Source organism: Larus michahellis, chromosome Z, assembly GCF_964199755.1.
Source record: "Larus michahellis chromosome Z, bLarMic1.1, whole genome shotgun sequence".
NCBI classification, from domain to species: Eukaryota; Metazoa; Chordata; class Aves; order Charadriiformes; family Laridae; genus Larus; species Larus michahellis.
This window is the reverse complement of record NC_133930.1, coordinates 16,020,333-16,046,057: the sequence shown is the minus strand read 5'-3', so window position 1 is coordinate 16,046,057 and position 25,725 is coordinate 16,020,333. Positions and strand designations below refer to the sequence as shown.

Here is a 25,725-nt window from a genome sequence, read left to right as displayed (position 1 = left end):
GCCCGGCCCGGCGCGGGCGGGCGCTATGCGCAGGCTCGGTCCTTGGCTGAAGATGGCGGCGGCGGATAAACAGAAGCACGAGCACGGGCGGGTGAAGATCGGGCACTACATCCTGGGCGACACGCTGGGCGTCGGCACCTTCGGCAAAGTCAAGGGTGAGCGGGGCGTTGCGGTACGGCACACGTCTGCCGGGCCGGAGAGCGGCGTCCCTCCTGCCGCCGCCGGCGGTCACCTCACGGCGGCTGGGGCTGGGCGGCTGCCGAGGCCTGGCCGGGCCGGGGCGGGGCGTCTGGGGGCCCCGGGCTCGGCGCTGCGGCGGGCCGAGCTTCGCCGGGGAACCGGCCGGCGGGGTGGGGGCCGCCGGCCGAGGTCCGTGTGGTGGCAACGGCGGCTGGTGGGCGGCGAAGGCCGGTGCGGACGGGGCTTGTGTGGGCCGAGGTGCCGGGGGTGGGACCGGCGGTCCGGCGGAGGGGAGAAACAGCTTCCTCCTCTGTGTTTACGGAAATAGTTCCCGGAGGCTAATGATGCTGCATTTATTTAAAACAGCACTGGATATGTAAGGAAAGGAGGCCGTATGAGTTCTTGAGCTGCTTGTACCTTGCTTTTTGCTGCACAAATACTAATACTTGATGACCTTATAAGGCAGGCAAGATTTCTTCCTCTGCAGAGGGAGATTTCAGCATAAAAAGATGAGTCGGGGATTATTGGATTACCTGGCGGCGCAGCTGACACATGGGCATGGGAAGACTTTATGCTAAATCTAGTTGACCAGTGGTTATCAAAGTTTTTTTTTTTTTTTTCAGCTCGGACTGTAAAAACTTTTCCCAGGAGGGTGGGGATGCTGTGCTGCAATTTCGAAGCCTAGTAGAAATAAAAGGGAAATTAAACTCTCCCTTGGTGCTGTCCAGGTGGCAAAGCTGTGCATTAGCCTAAACTGTTCGTGGTGCCTTGTTTGTGAGAATTGTTGGAATGATGGGGTGTGCAAATTGAAAACATTGTTTCACAAATGAGTTACACTGCACTCAGGTGGTATTCTTAATAAGGTGTTTTTATGGTGAACCTAGTGGACTGCTCATATTATAACCAGTAAAAAAACATTGCTTATTCTCTTGTGTCTAATGTGCTAACAAGCTTTTAACATGATACCTTTTTTCAGGGTAGATGTTCCTTTTGTAGAAAATAGGAGTATGTTTGCCTTTAGAAATATCTAGGAAAGCAGCGGAAAATATTTTGAGAGTAGAGGCCTTTGGGTCTCCTTTTTTCAAGGCAGGCTTATAAAGTGACACCCCCACAGCCACTTGGGAGCAGTGGCTGGCAGCTGGAGTACCATTCCTTTCCTTGGGAGCTTAGCACCCCCTTAAATAGGGAGGAAACAAGATAAGGCAGAAGGTGGGTATCAGGTTCTCTTTCCTCACGGAGGGACTAGATGTTTGAGGGGAGAAGAAGAATCAAAGATGTAGTTGTTTTTTGTAGTTTGTTTTTCCCCCAGTGCACTGCACAAAGCTAAGGTCAGCATACATATGTATGTTCTAATATGCTTTTCAATTTCAGAGCATGCTGTTGCACTACCGCTGCTGTTCTTATCTGTACTGGCAAAAATGTGTCTGAAGTTGAAACCTTGAAAGATGATCAATTTGTGGAGATACTGTTATAATTTTAATATATTATTAAACATCACTCCTCCTAATATTTCATGAAATACAGTTAGCTTGAAACACTTAATTGAAAAGAGTTGCCAGTTTATTTGTAATTATAACTAATTATATTATTTGATTCATGTTAGGTGTTCTTTTACACTGCTGTCGTGGTTTTGGCCGGATTGGACAATCAGAATGAAAGGTGACCCTCCCCACCCTCTCCAAAGAGAGGAGAGGAAGAGATAAAGAGATTTATGAGTTTAGAAAAAGAACTAAACTACTTTAATTAAAATAATCATAAATAAGGAAATAATATATAACAATAAAATAATAATAACAAAAAAGCGTACAATTATATACAAAACCGTATCCAGCTCCCAGGATGACAATCACATCACCAGCAGATACAGGGAAGGTCCCAGACTGGAGTCAGTGATGGACAGGAGCTGAATTCTGGATCTGGGGTCAGGTATGCTCAGATCGGGATCAAAGGCAGACGAACAGACAGGATCCTCCTCAGACGTTGGCCATTGAAGAAAGAGACTTGACGTTTTGATCCCTCAGCTTTTATACTGAGCGTGATGCAGATGGGATGGAATACCCTGTTGGTCAGTTTTAGGTCACCTGTCCTGTCCGCTCCTCCCTGCAGGTGGGACCCCTCTATGCTTTTCCGCTTCCGACCCTCTAACAGGGCAAATAACGAAGTTAGCTGACCTTGGTTTTTACAGCAGTAAGTATAAGCAAGAGCCTCTTGCATACCATTCTTTGGTACAATCAGGTCTTACCAGTCTGAGAGTGAACAGTTTCTGAACAATATGCTGTTAATTTCAGAGTTTAGTCAGTTAGAAGAGGCCCAGCTAAAAAGTAAAATTACAAAACAGAAAATTGGCTCTGTTTTACCTCAAACCAGGACAACTGCTTTGTGACTATTGATTATGTGAAGAGTATACACATGCATATATGAACATATTTTGTATTAAGGATGGGGGAGAAATCACCTTGTGGGGATTTGCAGCATCATTCTGCATACTGAATACTTTCCTTAGGTGGCTTGAGAATTTATTTAGGATCTAGAATCAAGTGTTAGTGTTCATGGACTCATGGTTTGTTCCTGTATACAAATTGGTTTAGGTTTTTTTTTCTTGTCCCTAGGTGATGTACTGTGTTACTGCTTTTTATTTAGCTGTACTTAATAAAGGACATATTTTATCTATGATGCACTGTTTTTCCTTCTGAGCACACACTTTCTTCATTTAATACCAGATCTATGATTGCTTTCCTGTAATCCTCATCATTTTCCTTTTCTGGTGACTCTGATATGGTTTCATCAATTGACAGTAAATGGAAAAACTGTAACAAATGTGTTAATTTTCTTACATTCAGTTAGGGTTTTCCTTTAGCTCATGTCATACAAGGGGTCTTAAAAGTGCGTCTTTATAATTTTAACAGTGGTGGCAGCCCAAAAAGATTGAACTGGAAAACCATTGCTTTATTTAGTAATTGTTAAAGGTCTCCTCATGTTAAGGTAGCTGTCAGATGGATTCACCCTGCCGCTGTTACTGATCTCATGTTTTTTCAGTTTAACTGTTCATCTGGCTGTACTGGCCTGAATTAACTACTGACTGGCTCAATTCACTTGACTGTGCCTAAGCCGGAGAGTTACAGAGGAGAGAGCTGTTTCTAGCCAATATCTAGGCAAAGCAAAAATGCCACAGAAGCGAAAAGCTGTGGGGTAGAAGAGAGTACTGAGCCTAAATCAGTTATGTGAGATACATTCTTATTTAAACTTTACCAGGATCTATCCCTATTTTTGTCCATTTTTTAAATGGATAAACCCCCCCCCCCCCCAAACCCAAAAGAAAACACTGCTGATGTTTCCTGTTGAAACCAAATGCAAACTTTTATTTCTATATATTTTTGGAAATAAGGTTAGCCTTCATAAAAGGAAGATTAGTCAGGCTTCTAGTGATTTGTACTGAGAAAATGAAGGGTACTACTTAAGGTTGTAAATGTACAATAATTGTTTGAGTCTATAGAAATAGGTTAAAAACCCTAGTCTGTATAGACTGCAAAACTGATGTAAATAGGTCGTCTTGGTCAAGGCAATGATGGGAGACCTGGAAACAGACACTGAAGATCCGTTTGCTAGCTAACATTGTGCAGCAATATACCTTTGCACAGCATTAACTCATGGTGGTTTTTTATGTCAGTGAAAACATTTGTTTAGCTCATGCTTTTAAAGGCTACTTTCCTCTGAGCCTCGGGTTGGCTTTTTGGCCTGTTGCAGGAATGTTTCATTAAATACAACATACACTTGTTCAGCTTTTTTTCTACAAACTTGATGACTGGTGCCTGTATTTCATAAGAGTGTTGTATTTACTCCGGATTGCCTTGTAATCAGTTTTCCAATTGAAGATCTGCTGAACTGAGTTTGGAGACTGATAGTCCTGCATGTCAACAGTTAAAAGAACTCACTGCTGCTTTGAGACTCTGTCACTGGCATGGAAATCTTGGTGCTATGCATAGCCACAGTGAAGCTTGAAGGCAGCTGGTATTATCGGAGGATAAAGAAATACAGGGAAATATTAAGTCTGTAAAGTGAACTTTTTTTGCAGTGATTCCTTCAAGGGGATGATAGCTGGTTGAGGATTAGGGTGACTAACATAAATATATTTCAGTTACTTCTAATTTGTGAGCCTTTCCTTTTATAGGTAAACCTTCTATCAAGAGGTAATAAAAAGTAGCTTTCAGAAAGATAACTCTGGCTTCTTACTTTTCCATATGATGTTAGCATCAGAAGTCTTGCTTTCAGTTCTGTCTTGATGCCAAATTCAAAAGTAGTCAGCATTCTGTTACCAGTTAGTGTCTGCTGTTTTACTGACAACAGATACCTTGAAGCATATCCAAGAAAACAGTTTTATTTCATGAAGTAGATGGTTACTGGAAACTTGTATCTTAAAAAGCTAGGCTTGTTATAATCTTAAATTGAACTAAAAAACGGAGGCAAAATTACTGAAGAAAATAGCGATTAAATTTGAAATGTCTTAAGCAAGTGAACGGGCTTTTTGGGATCTTTTTGCACCCGCACAAAACCACAGTATGTTTTCATTACAATAATTTATTCAAAGTTGGCAAACAGAGTTGAAGAAGCAGAAAATCTTGTTTTCTCCCAGTCAATGAATAAGATCAAGGCTTGGGGCACAGAATCCTGAACACTGACAGCTAAAATTGGTTGCAGTCAACTGCAAATGTTACTGTTTAATTACTTTGAATGAAAAATGTGTTTTGAAAACTCTCTTCTTATGTGCCTTGCATATTGAATATAGGTTGTTGTAGCTAATAAATTACTTTCTGTTTTTCTGAGTTCTAATGAAATTACAGTTTTCGTGTAAGGTAGACTGACAAATCAGAAATGAAACAAATTGGCTGATGAATGAAACTTTATAACACGATGCATGTCAGAACTGAATATTTATATGCTAAGCTGTAGAATTGCTCAAATATATATGTTACTTACCAAATGAAACACCTTCTTAAATGTACTTTGTAAAGCAAAGGAAGATGTAAATTCATGTGTCTAACTGATCTTTGGTTAGTTTCCAATAAGCTCTTTCTTACAAAAAAAAATAAACGTTAAATTTTAATTTACTGATTTACAATTTAATTTACTGATTTGCAAGATTCTTGCAAATAATTCTGGTTTACATCAGTTTACATTATTGATACACAAAGACTTTGTAATTCAGATGGAATAGTTGCTTTTCTAGTGTGTTATGTTAATGATTCATTACCTCTTAAGATTTGAGCATAGGTGATATAATTTGTTGTACTCCTTTAAAATTTCAATCACACTTGAACTGAAAAAAACAAAGGGGATGTGATTGCTTTAATTGTAGATCTGGTTGAAAGCAAATATTTTCATAGTTGACATAATTTTACAGTTCTAGGCAGCCACCCACTGATGCTTTGTGGTTTGTCTAGAACTTGATGGATGTGGGCTCTGCCCTACCTCTCTCAGCAGTGCAAATGTGTCTGTCCAGTGTTTTGGTTGTTGTGGCCGTTTTCATGCATGGCTTTCTCTGCATGAGGGGGCTGTATTTCTTCACCTTGCAGTCAGAGCCTTTCTGTATTCTTGGGTACAAAAGGCATCTCACCACCACATTGTGTTTGTTCAGGGTCTTGGGTAATAAACTATTTAGTTACTTCCCTACAGGAATTTAGACCAACTGCTTTATATTACACAGTGGCTATTTTTTTTTTTTTCAGTGTAAGAATAATCACTCAGATGCTTATCATTATCTCCATCTCTCTGCTAAGAATTTCTTCTCACTTGGGTTGGTTAACTCAATATGGAGGCAAAAGGCAGCAGGAAAGTCTTGTGTTCGGAATGAGATTTACAGATTGATAGGTGCTTGCTAATTATATCCAAATTATCTGTTAAATGCAGAGAAACTTTTGTGGATCACTGCTGTTTATCACAGCTTCCCATGGATATATTTAAATAAAACTTGAAGGCTGGGGCTTAGTTAAATTCTCAAGTGAGGAGAAGCACCCAGAGGAGTGAGTAATGTGTTCAACACAGGTCTGTTAGCAATGTCCATTCAAGTGGTCAAGGATGAACCTTCAAAAGACAGAAATCAGGATGGTGAATGAAAGTAGTGTAGTTATAATCGCTGCATGCAAAACCCAGTGCAGATAGCAAAGCCTTCTAGTGGAAGAGATACTTGCCTTCTGTGGTTTATCTGTTGGGTTTAAGAAAAATATTAGCGACTTTGTTGAGGCTACTTCCATAGCACCTGTGAAATTAAGGACTTTAAGAGGGGTAACTGTCTAGAGAATATTTTACACTTTGGGTTCCTCTGTTGAAAGAAAAATGAAACTCTCCTAGAAGTAGGAAAGAAACTGAGGAGTGTATGAGGTTGCATGTTTGCATTGCTTCTCATAGTTACTACTGGATTTCTTTCTGGACATTTCTTGCAGGTTTTGCCACTTATTTTATATAATAAAGCTCTGATGCTTACTGCACAGACTGTGGAGCTTATATAGGGTAATTTTTTTAAATATAATTATTTTTCAAGTAAACTGATCAGATATTCTTAGTGGCAGTTCAGAGTAATTGCTGAAACAGGCTTATTGATGGAAGGATGGCAGTGATTTCTTTAGAAAGAGTGATCCTTACAGATAAAGGAAGAGCTGCAGGACAGCTTGTCTGAGTGGGTTACCAAGCAAGCCAAAAGCTTGGAGTATCTTACACAGGGAGGGAAAATGGTCTCCCTAATTAGCAAGGGTAGCAGTGTTTTGGGATACACTTTGTTTGCAATAGTGCAAAAATGTAGTCATGCTGTAAGACTTCTGAGGGTTAGGTTTAATGTTTTTCTTACATATCCCATTCATCTTCTTATGATAGAACTGTGTGAGGGCAGAAGAAATGACATGCCATCTGGTTTTCAGCCTCCCCAAAGGTAATGGGGAAATGTGGAATCCTAACTTATATTTCTTGGCTACAGTCAAAATGGGCAAATTAATGTCTTTACGGAGCAATTGAAAACCCTGACTAAATACTTCCTTGTTCTTTGCAGTTGGCAAACATGAGTTAACTGGGCATAAAGTTGCAGTGAAGATCCTGAATCGACAGAAGATTCGCAGCCTTGATGTTGTAGGAAAAATCCGCAGGGAGATTCAGAACCTCAAACTCTTCAGGCATCCTCATATAATTAAGCTGTAAGTTTTGCTTGCTATAATCAAACTAATTTAAGTAGTAATCTCTTTTTGCTTTCACTGATCTGAAACTTGTTTAAAGGGCAATACTGCTAGCAGTATCTGGTCAGAAAAGTAACCAGGTTCCAAGTATGCAACCATTTTCAGTATCCTCTGTAATGCATTTTTACAAAACTGATCTCTGCAGGCTGGAGAGCTCTCATTAGATCTTTGCTTACAAATTCTTTGGACAGGTACATAAAAGATAATGACATGATAGATACTCCTAGTAGCATCCATCTCTGTTTATTTGCTACTTCACTTTTCTTTTTCTGGTTATATTTGATATTTTTTTCTGCTTAGAAAATTAGTTACTAAGAACAAGATTGTAAAGGGCATTTCTATAGTAAGTTTACTGTGTGTTTTATTACTCAAAATAAGTTCTTAGTGATGTGCTGGTCAGTGATCTATGGTTTTTCCAATGCAGATGGCACTCTGAAAGATTTTTCTGAATTAAAGATACGCAGTTTGTTAGAAGTGATTGATATTTCAGAGTTCTTCAGTATAGCTGCTGCCACTTGCCTAAATGTGGTATTTACAGTGTGACTGTTTATATCTGTTAGTTGATCAATAGTTCATCAGTGGAGTACAGAGTACAATTAAATATGTCCCAGAGTAGACCCCTTGTGTCTGGTCTGAGGAGATAAATTATAAATGCCATTGATTTTTTTTAAACTTCAATTTCCTGTAAAATGAACCTGCATTTCTGGAGTGTGTGTGACTTTCACTGTCTTAATCATAGTGGTAGTGTTAGTGGTTTTTTTTTATTGGCAGTCTTGTCCTAAGACCTAGGTGGCACTGACAGGTGCCATCCTTATACACTCCCTTTAATTTGGCAACAGCTGTTACACTAAAGCTAAATTGGATTGTGTAAGGTCAACTTGCTAACTTCTTCACTGGGTTAGTTTTCAGAAGACTATTGAGGTGATACGACTGCAAAATTGCTACTGCTGTCAGATTTCATGAACGAGTCCAAAGGACATACCTGTAGCCAAAACAAAATAGGAAGTGCCAGCGTACCGGCTGAGATACGGGTGTGGAACAGGAATGTGTACTTGTGGTGTTGCTAAACTGTTAAGTCAGCTTAACAAGCTTCAGCTAACAGTTTCTTTCTTGGGGAACTCTGGGGAGAGTTTTTTTTCTCCTGCACGTAGAGGGAAGGGACAAGATTTAGGAGATGAAGGAAAAATGGATGCATCACCAACTTTTCATTTGGTAAGCCTGCACTTCTAAAGCAGAAGGATTATTAGCCTGTGTGTAAATAGCATTTGAGATATAATTGATACTCTTGCGCAGGTAGACTTGCTGGTAACGTAGGATCATGCTGTGCATACTGTCAAGAAACAGATTGGGGAACTGCTAGGGAGTAGCTTAAGATATTTAGGGTAAAGATCTACGGATTCCTTCAGTTTAACGTTACAAATTAGTCAATGTCTAATTTGGAACATTGCTGTGCTTTATGAAAAATCTCATACACAGCTTTAGCAGCATATATAACTTTAAGCCTGTTGCAATACTTTCTATACCATACTTTAAATAAAAACCTTTGGAGCATCTCCTCTTGTAGTTTTTGACCTCTACCAATAGAATGCATCTTGTTTTCCTACATAAAATCGCCTCTTTTTGCATTCTGGTCATCTATACTGTATGGTTTGATAACCTTATTTATATTATAGGTATGTAACTATTCCATAACCTCCTTTTCCATACCCAGAAAAATTAGCTGACTATAGAGAAGCACGGCTGTAACGTTTGGATTAAAAGGATTAAAATACTATTTCTGTAGCAATGTCTTACCCACGGCTTCAGAATATTGTTGTTAAAGTACATGAGGTACTTTCAGACAAGATACTGGAGATAAAATTGATAAAGGGTGAAGCATCTTGGACTATAAGTTTTTATGTAAAACTAACTTTAAAAGATCTCATATTGATAACTGCATCAGAAGGGTATGGAGGTTATTGAAATGTTACACTGTAACAGTAAACTGTTAAAATAGATATAGCCACACATATGTGCACACCCATTCACTTGGATAGCCTGAACTCGTTGTCTATGTAGTTCAAGAATAACTTGTCTCAGTAGGCTGTAGCGTGTCTGTTTTCCCCTTTGTCTTGGAATTAGCATTTTGAAGAAAGTTGCAGTTCTGTAGTGTGTGTATGAATTCATTTATGTATTACAATCAGATATTTGCATGTTCAAGTGTAGTACCTTGATACATTAATTTTCATCCAATTGCTACCTCCCATCCTCTCAGTATAGTATCTGAATTTTGGCTGAAGTGTTATTAGTGTTCATATTCTTGTTTCATAAAAAATCAATGACTTCTGACTGCTGTCAAGGAAACGACTTCTAGGTAAGGATATGTAGAACAAAATCAAGAATCTCTTGAATGGGGAAGTTTTGGCCATAAACTTTGGCCATAAATTTTGGAACTTCAAAGGCTTGGGTTGTTTTTGTTTTTTTTTTTTTTTAAACTTAATCGAAGTAGGATTATAAAAATATAATACCCAGAGTGCTAGTACTCTTAAATACTAATGACGAAGTTAGGTCTCTCTGCAAAAGATGATATTCATGCTCATTAACAGCATTTTTTTTCTAGTCTTGAAGTATACTTTTTATTTACAGCAAGTCAGATTTTCTGCATGTTAAGGTTGAAAAGTGTATATTTTTCAGACACTAGCAAAGTTCCTTAAATTCCTTCCACACTGCATGAAGCTGTCTGCAAGGGAGCATTGTAAATAGTTCCATAGAAGTCATTTGGACTAAACTTAGTCCTCTGAAAGTACAGAGGTTGATATTTCTGGTGGGGAATGCAAATTTCATGCTAGTCTTGGCAATGATGGCATCACATAGTGGAAGGAGAGGAAATAGTTTCTGAAAAATACTGTCATTCCAGTAGCTGTAAACTGGCTGATAGATGTTTCAATGTATACTTTTATCTAACTCTGTACAACTTTGATTTTAACTAAATGTAACTAGCATCTCTTACTGAGTGTGTAGACTAACAGATAACTTCTCTTTTCAGGTACCAGGTCATCAGTACACCAACTGACATTTTCATGGTGATGGAATATGTTTCAGGAGGAGAACTGTTTGATTATATCTGTAAAAATGGAAGGGTAAGAAGTAGTCCAATTCTAAAAACCAATGACTTACATTCTGTTTTTGCTTTTGCAACATTCCCTTGTCAACTGACACTGAGGGGAGAGACAGGTTCTTTTGGGGCATCCTTGGCAGAATGAGGTAATTAAAGCTTTATTTTCTTAACAGGATATTATGATAAGCACAGCACAGAATTTATGGTTGGAGTGGTACAGGATTTCTACAAGCAATATCAATGTAGTACAACTTAAAAGTAGCATAATACAGAATTTATAATACAAGTTATGATTTCTAATCACCTAGACCCTCAGCAGATCAGGTCAAATGTTAATATGCAGTTTGCTGTGTCAATATAACATTTACAATATAGACTCAAAAATCACATGAAAGAATATGAGTCACTTAATCCTGGGAGGAAGCAGAGGACTCTAGAGGCATCCCTGGCCATGGTGGGGCCCGGGGGGTTTGGGAGTGTCACAGTTCTCACTGTCCAGCAGCAGTTCTGGTCCAGGTTCCCACTTAGGACTTGTAATTACTTGATGTTACGGACAGTGCTCTGTGTGCTGTTACACATCCTTGTTCTGTGAGGGGGTCATCACTATCACCTGGCTGGCCAGGTGCCTGGGACCTTCAAAGCTGGTAAGGAAGGGACTGATCAGCCTGCCACCCGGGAACCTTGAGGCCAGTAGGGAGGGAAAGAAGAAATCTGTTTGGTTTGTCTGCTTGGTTTGCAAGACCTTAAGGGCCTAATGATGAGGGAAAGAGCGTGAATACGTGACTCCCTCGGTCACAGAATGGCTGCTTTCCTCATAAAATTATGTTAGCTATGCTAACCACATTATTAGGGGCCTGGGAGCAGGGGGTACTGGTCACACCCTGTTAAATGAAGGTTTGTTTTTACGTATTCAGCATTCATTTTGCTGTTAGTAATTAAAATATACTATGACTACATCTTATTCTGAAAGTAAAAATGGTTATATGTTAACAGGTTTCAGATCTTTATGTATGACTTCGTCATGGCATTTTTCCTCTCTAGTGATCTGTTAATTTACAATTAATGGGTACAAACCGGATGGGTATGTACCCAGCTGGACTAGCTGAAAATTATTTCTTTAGTATAACCCATTATTGGAAAAGTACCATTGTGCCCTTATTACACTCTTCTACTAGTAGAACAGTTTCTGTGAGAGCTCTGAAGTCACTTCTGACAAACCATCTAGATAGCCAGATAGGATACTTTAAGTTAGTTGTTAGAACAAACTTTGGCACGGATTTGGGTATGGATTGGGGCATGCTCATAGGAAATGCGCAGCTAAGTCTGCTGTTTAGGGCTACCTGCTAGTAGCATAAATAGCATCTAAAATTTTTCACTTCTGTGCTGTGTGTCAGCAGCTTTTGTCAACTTAAATTTTACACTGTGCTTAAATGTCAAAGTTCATTGGTGTTCCAGTTGTGCAAAGTTAATATGTTGAGTGCTAATGTTTCTAGTTACTGAGTATGTCACATCTGCCTAACCAATTTCAAAAGAGGGCTTGAGAAATTTAAGTGACTTTCTTAGTTGGTGGGTATGTTTTGTTTTACTCATTGTAGAGCGTACATCGTTTTGTTGGTACCGGAGCTAGGAAGCGTTCTGTTACAAGTTCTCATAATCTGTTGTATAAAGTATCAAAACTATAAATTATAACTTTATGTCATGGGAAAATTTTTCTTTAATTCATATAAATGAAAACCGAGATATCTTCCACTCATAATTGTTTAAAACCTTTGTCTGTCTTAGCTTGATGAAAAGGAAAGTAGACGTCTGTTCCAGCAAATCCTTTCTGGTGTGGATTACTGTCACAGGCATATGGTAGTACATAGAGATCTGAAGCCTGAAAATGTGCTGCTTGATGCACATATGAATGCCAAGATAGCTGACTTTGGTAAGCATTCCTATTTTATATCCGATCACATTTCTGGTGTTATTTAGATCCTGTTAGTTACTATGGTAAATATTTAATAAAATGTGTATACTTGAATAACCTGGTAGTGGGACGCAACACAAGAACCTCAAGAGTAAGAATGTAAAGCAGAATGATGTTCTTCTGTGTGTGTAGAACTTGTTTTTCTCTGAAGCTTTCTTTTCAGGTATTTTCTGTGACTGGCTGAAATTGTGGACGATTTGTTTGGTTTTGCTAAACAGTATTTTCTCTGAAATGCTAAATAGACTTAGTTCCTGACCTTTCCATTTCAAAATTCACTCCTATTGCCTGCTTCACCATCTATGAAATGTAGATGTTTAGTTGTCTTAGAAGTACAGTGCAAGGGCAGTTCATCATGTTGAAGACCCACATTGCTATACTAAAATACACTAGTCCTCCTATTAAATTACTCTAAGTTCACTTTAAAAACTCTCAAGATGTGATTGAAAAAATGTAATTAAAGTGTAAAAGGTAAAATAAGAACAGTTAATCTTGCAAACTCCTGTGCTTTTTTGCTGCATACCTGCCTAACTAATCAGAAAGCTTAATAATTTATACTAGCTGTTTGTGACACAGCTGCGGAGAAAACTGGCAGATAGTTCTTGGAACTATCTGAATTGGGAAACCTCTCCATATGAGCATAGTAAGGTATCCGTGCTGCTGTCGCATTGTGATATCTCTTGTGGACATAGTGGATAATACCTGCCCTTGTAAAGCACTTTGAGGTCTCTGATGAAAGGTGCTAAGTATTCGAAGTATATTTTAAAAGTATGATGTTCAAGTATGTGGGCACTGGGAGTTGTATTGATTTCTTGTGTGTAGAAAATACTTTAGGTGAAATGGCTTATGTGGTAAAGAAATGAAATACAATAACTTACAAAAATATCTTCCTGTAACTTAAATGTCATCAAAGCTGTAGCACTCAAAATTAACCATGATTAGTTTATTAAACAAAAGCTTAATAAAAGCTTTTGTATATTAGAATATGAAAGCTAGCCAAGCTGAACTCTTTCATCTTCCCCTTCCCCCTGTAAAAGAGCATAATTCCTTCTCGGACACTGACTTCGTGGGCTTACAGTAGTCTTGGTCATGCAGCCTCCACTGAGGAAAGTGGAAGGTATTTTCCACAGCTATTCTAGAAGTGGTATTAGACTATACTGAGGGCTGGTGAATGAAGATGGTCTAGTTCTAAAGTATACTTTAATTACTGACAGAATATCTAAAATCAAACTACTGAACTGTAGTGATTCAGGAACCAGCTGAGCATGTAGGTGTCTAAATTGTGGTGAAGTCATGTGAACTCCTCAGTTCCCTTATTCTGTGTAACTCTTGCAGAGTTTTAGGCAAGTCTGTGGTAGCATCTTCCACTTTGGCATTTAGAAGCGAATGTATTTTTTCAGACTTTCTTGTTAATGACCAAAATCCTAGCTGCATCTCCCTTAGAGCAACTTTATTCTTTTGTCATACATGTGTTGTTTAAATTAGACTGGTTTTTGTCTTGTGATGAATATATTCTCAAACATTTCTAGGTTGTGTGCAATAATGGATTGATATTACTCAAATTTCTGGTAAATTACATGGAGGATTATGTGACATTCTCATATAAAAAAAAATTAGTAACTCGAAACAATGTTACTTCTTTACTGAGATAAATTTGTTGTTTCTCTAATTTGATTACTAGTATTTGTTCTAGGTGGTATATGCAGTGTGAAATCGTTTTGCTCTCTGAATTTTTAGTAGTTACTCTTATACACTTTCAGGTCTATCAAATATGATGTCAGATGGAGAATTTTTAAGAACAAGCTGTGGTTCCCCTAACTATGCTGCACCAGAAGTAATTTCAGGAAGGTAGTTTCTTTTATATTGGATACATGTGTGCATGTACTTAGTCATTTTGCTGCTTGATTCTAAAGGCTACAAAACTATTCCAATTGACAAGCTTTAGGCTGAGAAACTGTGGGCTGAAGTTTTTTGTCTTGATAATTTTCCATGAGTGTTTAAGGCTTCTACGAACTAGCTTTGAATAGTTCCTTTAAGAGACAGGATGTCTAATGCCCCAAATCCAGTGTCTACATTGTGCCTGAATTGGTTTAAAAGTCTCACTTAGAGCTCAGATCTTGGAAGTAGAGGTACAGATAGAAACACAGGCAGTCTGCTGTGAAGTATGAGTAGCACTGAAATATCTGCTGCAGAGTGGATACTCAGTCTGAACGTAGCTTCCCCTTTTTTTGGACTCGATGATTGTTGAATCTGCTGCTTTCAATTACCTACCCTAATATTACCTCTTGCCGATTGGAGGCCAAATGTCTGTTTTATACAGGCAGTAGCAAAGAATACATGACGAGTCCATATAGCAGAATTTATCTTAAACTTTGCAGCGTCACTGATTTGGGGGATAGATGACTTCGTACAAATTCTGCTAAAACAATGATAACAATGCGTAACATGGATTTTCTTAGTGGTAGGTACAAATTTCTTTCAGTTTGCCATTGTCTTAAATTGCATTTTTTATTATTGTTATACAATAGAGAGGAAAACTACATACTTTTGCCCTGTTACATATTTGAAGGGGAAGGACCCAAAGTTTAAGGGAGGCATGAAATAGAACTGAAATGTTATAGTACTTGCAGATTAGTTGTCCCAAGCTCATACACTTTTAACTACTGTGATATAATGTAAGAAAGTAGAGGAAAAAAATGTATTTAAATATTAAACACAAGTCACTAATAATTAACTTTTTCCCAGATTATATGCAGGTCCAGAAGTAGATATTTGGAGCAGTGGGGTTATTCTCTATGCGTTGTTATGTGGAACGCTTCCATTTGATGATGATCACGTGCCAACCCTTTTTAAGAAGATATGTGATGGTATCTTTTACACTCCTCAGTACCTGAATCCGTCTGTAATTAGTCTTTTGAAGCACATGCTGCAAGTGGATCCAATGAAGAGAGCAACAATCAGAGACATTAGGTAAAACACTAACTGATGTCTGATCGCAGGATGCTGGAATGATAATGTCAATGCAAATATGCAGAACAAAGAAATCATTTATACAGGTCATCTGTGCTTTATAGACTGACATGAAAAATGGAACTTCTGGCGGTTTGGCTTTTGCTATGATGGTTCTGATCTCCAGTGGCCAATGAAGTATCTATTGTAGGTCACAGAAAACCAATTATATACATTGCATACAGAAATTCTGAAAAACTCTGTGTTTAAGACTGCTATAGTAAAGATGTTTACGTGCAGAATGGCTTGCAAAAACTGCGCAGTATTGACTTCTTTGAGGAAAAAAAAAGTCTTTGATGATAAGAACCACTATACCGTACTGTAAATGTCTAAGAGGAAGTTATGGCTCTTCAATATGGTAACTGCTGTTTTTATTCATATTTCACAGACTCTAAAACATCATCTGTTAAGACTCTGAATATTCCCCATGCAAGATAGCACTTTCTAGCTTCAAAACCCTGGCATGAATTTGTGTATGAATGATACGAGAACGTGACTGCATTGACAAGTGTGCAGGGGGGTTGAATAAAAAAACAAACCCAAAGTGCTGGCTGATAGAGCTGTACTTCATGCAGCAGCCTAGTTAGGTTTTCCCGTTCCCATTGTAAGAAACTTCAAGGAGGGTGCTTTGATACGCTACCTTAGTGAAAATGCTGCTTCTTTTAGTGTTAGAAGTTAGGAAGTCAGCAATGTTCATGTTCTTTCAGTAGAACAAAAAACGTGGTGCACTTCTCCCTTGCTACTTTATTACAATGGGAAGTACTGTCTTGAAGAAATCAAAGCACTATAAGAACTAAACATTGTAAAACTTGAGTGGGTAAGAACTTAGCTTATCTCAGTCATGTTAAATAAGTCTGGAAGGGAAGTGTTGTGAAAAAGATGTTGAAAAATATTGGTTACAAAGCATGGATGGATTTTGAATCCTAAACACTTCTATTCAATTAGCCATAAGACAGGTCACCACACAGTTTAAAAGGCAAACTGAGTTTAATTGAATACCTTAATTCTTCAGGGGTTTGGGGGGATGGTGCATGTAAGGGGAGAGGCCCACCTCAATGAATAGGAACGAAATATTATTCTGGGTTCAGTCACCCAGCTAGGGCTGGGCTTTGTAGTGTTATAGGAGAGATTTTTTTACTTCCAAATTAACTGGTTGCTTCTGATGAAAATGTGTTTTGCGCAACACATTTGTGGTGAGTCATGTTCTCAGGAACACACTGACTAGACCTTGGTCTGTCGTACTGGTTTTGGCCACGATAAAGTTAAACTTCTTCATAGTAGCTTGTATATGGCTTTGTTTTGGATTTGTACTGGAAATAGTGTTTATAACACATGGATGTTTTAGTTACTGCAGAACAGCACTTACACAGTGTCAAGGCCTCTTCTGCTCTGCACAACGCCCTGACAGTTGAGTAGGTTGGAGGTACTCAAGAAGTTGGGGGAAACACAGTTGGGACAGCTGCCCCCAGCTGACCAAAGGATATTCCAAACCATATGATGTCATGCTCAGCAATAAAACTGGGAGGGAAGTTGGTGGGGTTGGGCTGCTGCTTGGGGACTGGCTGGTCATCAGTTGGTGGTGAGCAATTGTTTTCATTTGCATACCTTGTCTTTCTCCGGTTTTATTTTCCTTTCTTCATGTGTTTTTTTTCTTGCATTTTTTTACATAAATTCTTTATCATTATTAAGCCCAGGCCCCATGAAAGTGTCGTTATGGGTGACAAGGCATGTGGGAGAATATGGGCAGGTATTTAGAAGGCTTGTCACCTCTGATGGTCTGAGACTTCACTCCTGAGCAAGTGCAGGATCCTGATGAAGGGATAGAATGTTTGAAAAAAGATGCCCTGGCTATTCCAAAGAGGCATAACTTATTGCACTGTGCTGGGGCCTGACCCACACCTACTGAAAACTGCTCAATATTAATTCAGCACCCTCAAGGAGAAGAGAGGGTCTCTAGATCTGAAAACAGACATTGTGGCTAAGCCAGAGACCCAGGCTTCAACTATATTGGTTGTCCCTATAATTAAAAAAACAAAACAAAAAACCAAAAAACACACAAAGTGGAAGCCAACTCATTTAATAAGGGATGAAGAAGCTTCTTGTAAAAGGGAGCAAGAGAGAGAATCACAAGAGGTAGCCTGTTCTGTAGCAGAGCAGTCACAAGAATAGGAGGAAGAGACTGACATGATAAATGAGACGGAAACCACTCGATCCCTATCCCTAAGGAAGCCATAAGGTATGTGAAAAAATTTCAGGTGTCAACCAGGTGAGCAAATTCTCAGCTTGTTACTCTGGTGCTGAGATATTGGGGCAAATGGTCAGGAATTAGAAGGTAAGGAAGCCTGGCAGCTGGGATCCCTTGCTGGGGTATGGCCATTGGCAAAGGAGTTGTAAAAGGGGCAGGAGTCCTCAGTCTTTGGAGGCGATTCCGGTCGAGTGTGACAGACAGGTATCCCTTTGAGGAAGATCTTGTAAATTCTGTAAGCAAATGGACCACCATTAAGGGAGGTATCCAGTATCTGAGGGAATTAGCCATGGTGGAGGTGATCTGTGGCAACCTGGATGACAACCAGGTATTTAAAGACCTGAAGGAAGCCTGGTGCGCTCGGTCCACGTGGCAAAACTTCGTATGAAGTGCACCAATGTTGTACACCAACACCATGGGGATAATGAGCTGGACAGATGTGGAGGCATCGACTGTGGGTGGATTGGCCTGCCAACTCCAAGAATTCAAAGAGACTACCTCATCTTATGGGCCTGCTTCTTAGCTGTGGAGAAACTCACAAATTACTCTCACACTTTTACCCTTCTGATTCTCCCTGCCATCCCACCAGGGAGGAGTGAGTGAGTGGTGTTGTGGTGCTTAGTTGCCAGCCAGGGTTAAACCATGACATCCATAGAACTGCTCTTAAATTGCTACACAAGTCTTTATGCTATAGGTGGGAATACTTTGAAAATTAATGTCATGCCATACCCTTTGGATAGTTAAGCAGCTTACTCTAGGTACACAAGACAATCTTTATTTTTTTCTGTATGATTGGGTAACGTAAATATTTGATTCCTTCTATATCTTTCCTTTTCCCTCTTATGAATACAAGCCCATTGATACAGTAGTAAAGAGGTACTGATTGACGCTTCCATAGCTTCCCTCAACTCTTCAAGTCTTGAAGACAGCCGGGGGCGTTCTAAATGAAAAAATGATAGGCAGCTTGTTTGGGATGGGGAGCGTGTGACTTTAATGTTCAGAAATTTGTGTCCAAATATCTACCAAAAAGTTATTCAGCATTAACATTTCTTAATTGTGTTATGTATTGTTAGGTGTTCACTTGGGGAGGGACAACTCAAGTGGGTAGTATAAGAATTTCCGTTGAAAATATCTCAAAACTAACATAGTGGCAGTAAAAAATATACTATTTATATAAAAAGAAGGTTGAGTTAAATATTTTTGGAGCTCAGGTAGTCAACAAACTTACAGGAAAGAGGATTTTTTTCAGTCTCCCGCAAAATGTCTAGCAAAATCTTGTGAAGGTGGTGATTACTTTCCTATAGGTACTGTTTTATTTTCTGTGCTGCACAGAAGGGGACTTGAGCTGAAAACTGTCGTTGTTGTACAGGCTAAAAAATAATCTTATTTTAAAAAGAATTTTAAAAGGTTTGCTATACATAAATATACTCAGGCTTTTTTTATTTTTGAATCTAGGGAACATGAATGGTTTAAGCAGGACCTTCCAAAATACTTGTTTCCTGAAGACCCATCATATAGCTCTACCATGATTGATGATGAAGCCTTAAAAGAAGTGTGTGAGAAGTTTGAATGCACTGAAGAGGAAGTGCTAAGCTGTCTATACAGCCGAAATCATCAGGACCCTTTAGCAGTTGCCTATCACCTCATTATAGATAATAGAAGAATAATGAATGAGGCCAAAGACTTTTACTTGGCTACAAGCCCACCGGATTCTTTTCTTGATGACCACCATCTGTCTCGCCCTCATCCCGAAAGAGTGCCATTTTTAGTAGCTGAAGCACCACGTCCTCGACATACTCTTGATGAGCTGAATCCACAGAAGTCAAAACACCAAGGTGTAAGAAGAGCTAAGTGGCACTTGGGAATACGTAGTCAGAGTCGACCAAATGATATCATGGCTGAAGTTTGTCGAGCAATTAAACAACTGGATTATGAATGGAAGGTAAAAGAATAAAGGGTCTTTAGAGTAGACAACAGTAATTTTTTGTTTCAGCTAGCTTCTACGTAGCCTAGAAGTTTGAAACTATGTTATCCTGTGCTAGAAAATAATCTCATGTGCCTGTGCTGACTGCTTGTGCTTGCTGTGGAGGAAGTGTTTTGGGGTAGGCTATTCTTGCTGAGAGGTAAAAAAGTCTTGGTGACATATTTAACTTTGCTATTGGGGCTGTAGGAATGTTTGCCTGTTGGCAAAAAAAGTCCAAACAAACCCAAAACAAACAAAAAAGCCCCCAAAACTCCAACAGGTAATCCTGAAATCACTTAATACCAGTGAGTTGAATTGACAAAACCAATATGCAGTGCTTCTCAAGCTTCTGGTAACTAACTCAAATCTCTTTCGTACTAGGTTGTAAACCCATACTATCTGCGTGTTCGAAGGAAGAATCCAGTGACAAGTGCGTATTCCAAAATGAGTCTACAGTTGTATCAGGTGGACAGCAGGACATACTTACTGGACTTCCGTAGCATTGATGGTATGTGAAGACTTACATAAGTTAATGGAGTTGTATGGCAAATAATACTAAATGCAAACATGTCTTAATTTACTTGTTTAGAAGTGAAGTAAGTGTTGCCTTCTATTAGTTTAAGCCAATCTAGATCCGTATTAGTGTTTCTTTATTCCTTCCTGCTCTGGTGTTCCTATGATCAGATGGTTAGCTGCTTCATGCCTTAAATAACAGCTTTTTAGCTATATTAACTCCTAAACTGCTCCATTTTGTGTCTGCACCAGCACTAATACCACTAGTGCAAAAAGGGACACGGCTGAACTGCCTTTGGACCCTCACCCCTCCAAATTTAAACATAAATCTGAAGTAAGCATGTGAATAACATTTCCTAGTGAAGATAAAGCTTGGCATCTAAGCATTTAAATTTGACTTGGACTGTACACTGCTGTACTGAGTTTGGCTGCGATTGAGTTAGTTTTCTTCGTAGCAGCCTATAAGGTGCTGTGTTTTGGATCTGTGACTAAAACAGTGTTGATAACACACCAGTGTTCTGGCTGTTGCTGAGCAATACTTGCATAGTATCTAGTCTTTCTTTTTCATCACTCTGTCGTACCCAATGAGTAGACTGGTGATGACCGGGAAGCTGGGAGGGCAGGTAGCCTGCAGAGCTGAGCCAGACTGACCAAAGGGATGTTCCATGCCATGTAATGTTATGCTTTGGGGGAAGGTAATCTTGAGACTGGCTGGGCATCAGTCTGCTTTGGAGGTGTGGGGAGTGGTTGCGTTTGCATCACTTCTTTTTTTCTTTTCCTTTTTTCTTCCTCCTCCTTATTAAACTGTGATTATTTTCTACCCATGAGTTTTCTCACTTTTGTCCTTCCAATGTTTTTACCCATATGAGCTGTCAGGCAGAGTCAACCCACCAATGCTAGTAGTGGACAAAATCTGAGATAGGAGTTGTATGCTTGCAGTAACTGAAGTCTTGAAAGCAATTGATCTAACCTGTAGAAAGATGTATCTTATAGTGATGGTAACACAGCATACAAATCCCAGTTGGTTACCTTCCTGAAAATGAATGGAGGAGCTAATACAGACTGGCCGCAATGCTTGCTCATGGGCATAGTAGACTAAAGCGGAGTTACCTACAGCCAATGGTGTAGATGACATGCATGGGGGAAACGTGCCATGGATGGAAAAGGATTTACTGGCATGTGGCTGGATTAAGTATAAGGTGGCTAAGGCTGTGTGCGTCTCATGGTAGTTAAATCTGATCTGACTTGGCAGTGCAGTTCTTGCCTCCTTCCTTCCTGACAATACAGGTGCTTGATTGGATCCAGTGGTACTTGATACAGGGAATAATCACTTTCCTGTACTTCTCTACTGTAGTATAGGACAAATGCCATCCCTGTGGGAGGGGAGATGACTGCTTAGAGCCATGCAGCTGGGGGAGGGCAGCTTGCTGCAGTGCTGGTTTCAGCTGTTGAGGAAATAGAACCCAAGGGCATGGATTTACTATCTCTCTTCCAACAGTGAAGCTGATTTGACTTTCTTTCTCTCCACCACAGTTAACTGTTCCCTGTTCCTCTTAAGAAACAGTAGTTTAAAGTAGCTTTGATGTGAAAAGGCAGTCTCTCCCGTGTTCATTAATTTCTCCTGTAAATAACCTTACTGGTGCGAGATGAGAGTCAAACTAATGTTCAGTATTTAAAGTAAGAATAGAGATACTTCAGCATAACATTACTTTTAAGATGAAATTATTTCCTCCTTGTACAGAAAGTAAACTTAACCTACTGCAACCCAAGTGTACAACATACAATGGCAGAAAAGCTTCCAAAAGCGAAGGACAAATTAATGTAGATGCTAGCAATTGATGTATCAATGAATTATAGTAAAAATACAAATAAAATCAAAGTATAAATAACAAATATAAAGAAAACAAAAAGAGACTACAAATAAAGTAAAAATGCAAAAGGCATCTACAAAGTGTTTGAACTTTTATTGGACTTCATCTTAGGATGCTATCCTGTTTGTGTTTTAAGTAACCTAAATTGAACTATTAGCTACTGAAATTAATTAATGGAAAATATGGCGAGTGCTGGTCTAAACTAGATGTAAACATTTCTGGAACACTGTTCAGAGTACAGGAATAATTTGCAAAGGACACTTGCTTCTGTGTTACTATATGTGTAAGCTTTTGCTTTCTGTCAAATATTTATAGTTTGCAAAAGCTGTTTATGTATTAATCGAGTTTTAAAAAACAAGATTTAGAAGTGTGGGAAGGCGAAGATGTTTGCTGTTCCTATAACAAACTGGTTTGATACTGATACCTAATTTTCTTCCTCTCTCCCTTTGCATCTCAGATGAAATTACTGAAGCAAAGTCTGGGACTGCAACTCCACAGAGATCAGGTTCTGTGAGCAACTATAGATCCTGTCAAAAAGATTCAGATGCTGATGCGCAAGGAAAATCTGCAGATACATCCCTTACTTCATCAGTGAGCTCTTCGCTTGAGTCTTCTACGGCTGACTTAACTCCAAGACCAGGGAGTCATACAATAGAATTTTTTGAGATGTGTGCAAATCTTATTAAAATACTTGCACAATAATTTTGAAGATGGGCTTATTTCTTTTATAGCAATAAGCATGCCTAAACCATAGTCAGATGCTTCCAGTTATAATCAAGTTAAATTAACTAAGGCGCTGAAAAAGCTAGCCACAGAATGCAATTTGCACAGGGATTGAAATGATTATGGGCAGTTAATGTATATTTTAAAGCTGGAGTGAATTCTGATTGTCTGCTGTCCAATAGAGTAATACAGGTACAGGAAATCGCTTGCCCTTGGGGCAGCATTCATCACGTTTTACATTGAGTGCACATTAGGCTGCATATAACATTTAAGTTAGATGGACCTTCCTGTGTGTTTGTTTTTTTTTTACTGGTAATACATCTGATGCACTGTAAGTAAATGTACATTTACTACTTCAGTGACCTCAGTGTGACTTGGTCACTGTCTACAGTTGTGCATCAGTTAGTCAGAACGATCAACATCTTCCAACAATAATGTGTTAAAACTGTTTCTTCCCCCTTATTTGATAAAGAATAGTTTAAAGTGTCACAATGTACTACTTTTAACAACTGATAAATTTGATTAAATGCATGCAAGTCCAACCAGTTGGAAATGCATGAAGGTGCTCTGTAATGCACTAATGGTGAAATTCTGTGGGCAGAGTAGAACAATTGAGTCCACAGCAATGGTGAGGGACTTACTGGTGAGAAGACTTGGCACCCCCTGGGCTAAAACAAAATGTTGCTCGCTGGAGAACTGTCCTTAGTGTTGTAGCAGCACAGCAGCTCCCTGCTGCTACTGCAGGCTGAGAACCCTTTTCCTTTGAAACAAGTGCATGTAGTTAAGAGCAGAGCCTAAGGGCTGTTGCATGCTATTCCAGGATCTAAAATTGACTTTTTTTAACATATATGTTAATACTTTGATATAGCTGTTTATCACATGTTAACTTAGCATATACTTTATAGAATTCACTTTGCAGTTGAAACTACATACATAGGTTAGGCTTTCCCAGTCCACCTTTATAGCAGACTTTGCTATTTAAATTAATTGTGAAATTAAATAGTCCAACCTTTCAGTTTAACATTGGAAACTGATCATGACAACTTGAGTGCTAATAATCCAAAAGTTTTCAACAGTAGACTGCAATTACCAATAACATAAATCCTTCTGCATTTATGGTTTTTGCCATGTTTCAGGAAGAAAACTGAACATCATATGTTAAAATCACAGCTTGTACTTGCACAAAAACATTTAGTCTCTTGTAAATTGCATATAATTAGCCACAGTTCCATTCTCATCTAGTACTAATAGGCATAAACAGTAAAGTGTATGTCATAAAATGTTTAGTTTTGCATTCAAGAATTAATGTTCTCTTCAAAATAAACTTCATGACCTACTCAGTTTCAAAAGTTGCTCTCCCAGGGAAAGACTGGAAATCAAGTCGTCATTATGAACACTGAAACCTGGGCTCTTAAAATGAATGGGGATTCTTGCTAATGACTGAGACTTCATCCATGGAAAACTGCTAGCTACAGATACAAGAACTGTTTAATCCAGGCCAACTGGCTTCAGTCCAGAAATTCATCTGTTACGAACATGCACAGAATCTGAAGAAACATAAAGCTGCTTTAAGCCCTGGAACTGCTGTAACTGCATTCTGAACTGGGCAATTGTGTGGTCTGTCTAGTGTTTAGGTACAAGTTACAACTTCAGTTCTTTATCCTTGAGTGTCACACGCGGTCCCTGTAATGCAAGGTTCTATTGCTGCATCTGAAGGTGGAAGATTTTCCTTAAGTAAAGCATTGGGTTTAAACTCCTGAGATTGAGATGCCAACGTGAGGGACCAGCTGCAAATCCTACTCTTAAGTCCTGTTTTTAGTCTTGTAAGAATTGGTTCTGATGTACTGAATAAATTGCGGTGTTCATTTTTGTTACCCTTTTATTTTGAAATTGTTAAATATTGCACTTGTACAAACAACAAACGCACAGCTTTTTTAATTGTAGTAATTCCTCATCTGGAATTGGTTTGGGATCACTCTTGCATATGTTAAACTAAATACTTATAAATGGTACCTGCTCCTTGTAATGCTGACCACAAATGCAAGGTGTCAAGGTGCAAATAGCTTTTAATTTTTATATACTTTTTTGGCCCTCTTATGCATTAAGAGAACCATGTTTTTTCCTTTGTCTTGATATCTGGAGGTTAAAGTAGGCTTCCAGCAGAAGTGTACTCTACTTGTAGTTTTAAATAAAGTAAATTTTATTGGTATGATAAATCAGTTTTGATGGCCAAAAGCTTTCTGATTGAACTGAGATTTTTATAGGGGATGGGGGAGGGAGAAAGGGGGACTGACAACTTTGTTGCACCTGGAGCAGTTGTCTGTTGTGTGACTTTCCTATGCTTTGTAGATCTTGCTGTTTATGCTGCTTTCTTCATGTGTTCCTACTGATCTTGCAGGCCTTTTTATAGCATCGCACTAGTATCTGCCAGTAGGCTGTGAAACATAACTTCACTAAGAAAGCTGCCAGGATTTTAAGGAGGCAGCTTATGCAAATACACAAATCGGCCAAGTATGTTAGTCTTGAATTACCTTGCTTTTGTATTGCAGTTTTTTCAAAAAACATGGATGAACCTGATTGTCCATGTCTGATATAACTCACTAGGTAATTGATAAAAATTCATCTTGGTGGTGCAATATTTAAAAAAGAACCAAACATGTTTGTCTTGAGTGTTGAATACAAACTTGGAAATGAATTTTATTTTACCAGTTGATTACCATTGTTAAGATATGAAGTCCTGTTCTTTAACAAAGATGTGCCTACTTTCTCTGTTAATTTCTTCTGACAAAGCTGAATGGCAAAAATGCTTGTTTGTAACTGTATAACTTTTTAAAGGTTCAAGACTTAAAACTAAGTAAACATGAAATACTGAACTATCTTCTTTGAAACTGTGTGCATGCTGTCTTCTAGTGTTATGTATGTTATAAATTAACAGATAAGG

The 25,725-nt window shown here is 38.8% G+C and overlaps 1 protein-coding gene across 1 annotated transcript; it reads left to right on the top strand.

Moving 5' to 3' along the window:
• Positions 1–25,725, top strand: PRKAA1 (protein kinase AMP-activated catalytic subunit alpha 1). The gene is made up of 9 exons (XM_074569957.1): positions 1–155; positions 7,217–7,358; positions 10,423–10,516; positions 12,277–12,421; positions 14,221–14,308; positions 15,206–15,430; positions 19,170–19,656; positions 20,059–20,185; positions 22,519–25,725. Exons 1-9 carry the CDS (start codon positions 26–28, stop codon positions 22,761–22,763), a joined length of 1,683 nt encoding a protein of 560 aa, XP_074426058.1. The 5' UTR covers positions 1–25; the 3' UTR covers positions 22,764–25,725.

Coding starts and splice junctions, on each gene's coding strand:
- PRKAA1 (XM_074569957.1), top strand. CDS start 26: ATGCGCAGGCTCGGTCCTTGGCTGAAGATGGCGGCGGCGGATAAACAG. Junction 19,657..20,058: donor AACTGGATTATGAATGGAAG/GTAAAAGAATAA, acceptor CTTTCGTACTAG/GTTGTAAACCCATACTATCT. Junction 20,186..22,518: donor GGACTTCCGTAGCATTGATG/GTATGTGAAGAC, acceptor TTTGCATCTCAG/ATGAAATTACTGAAGCAAAG.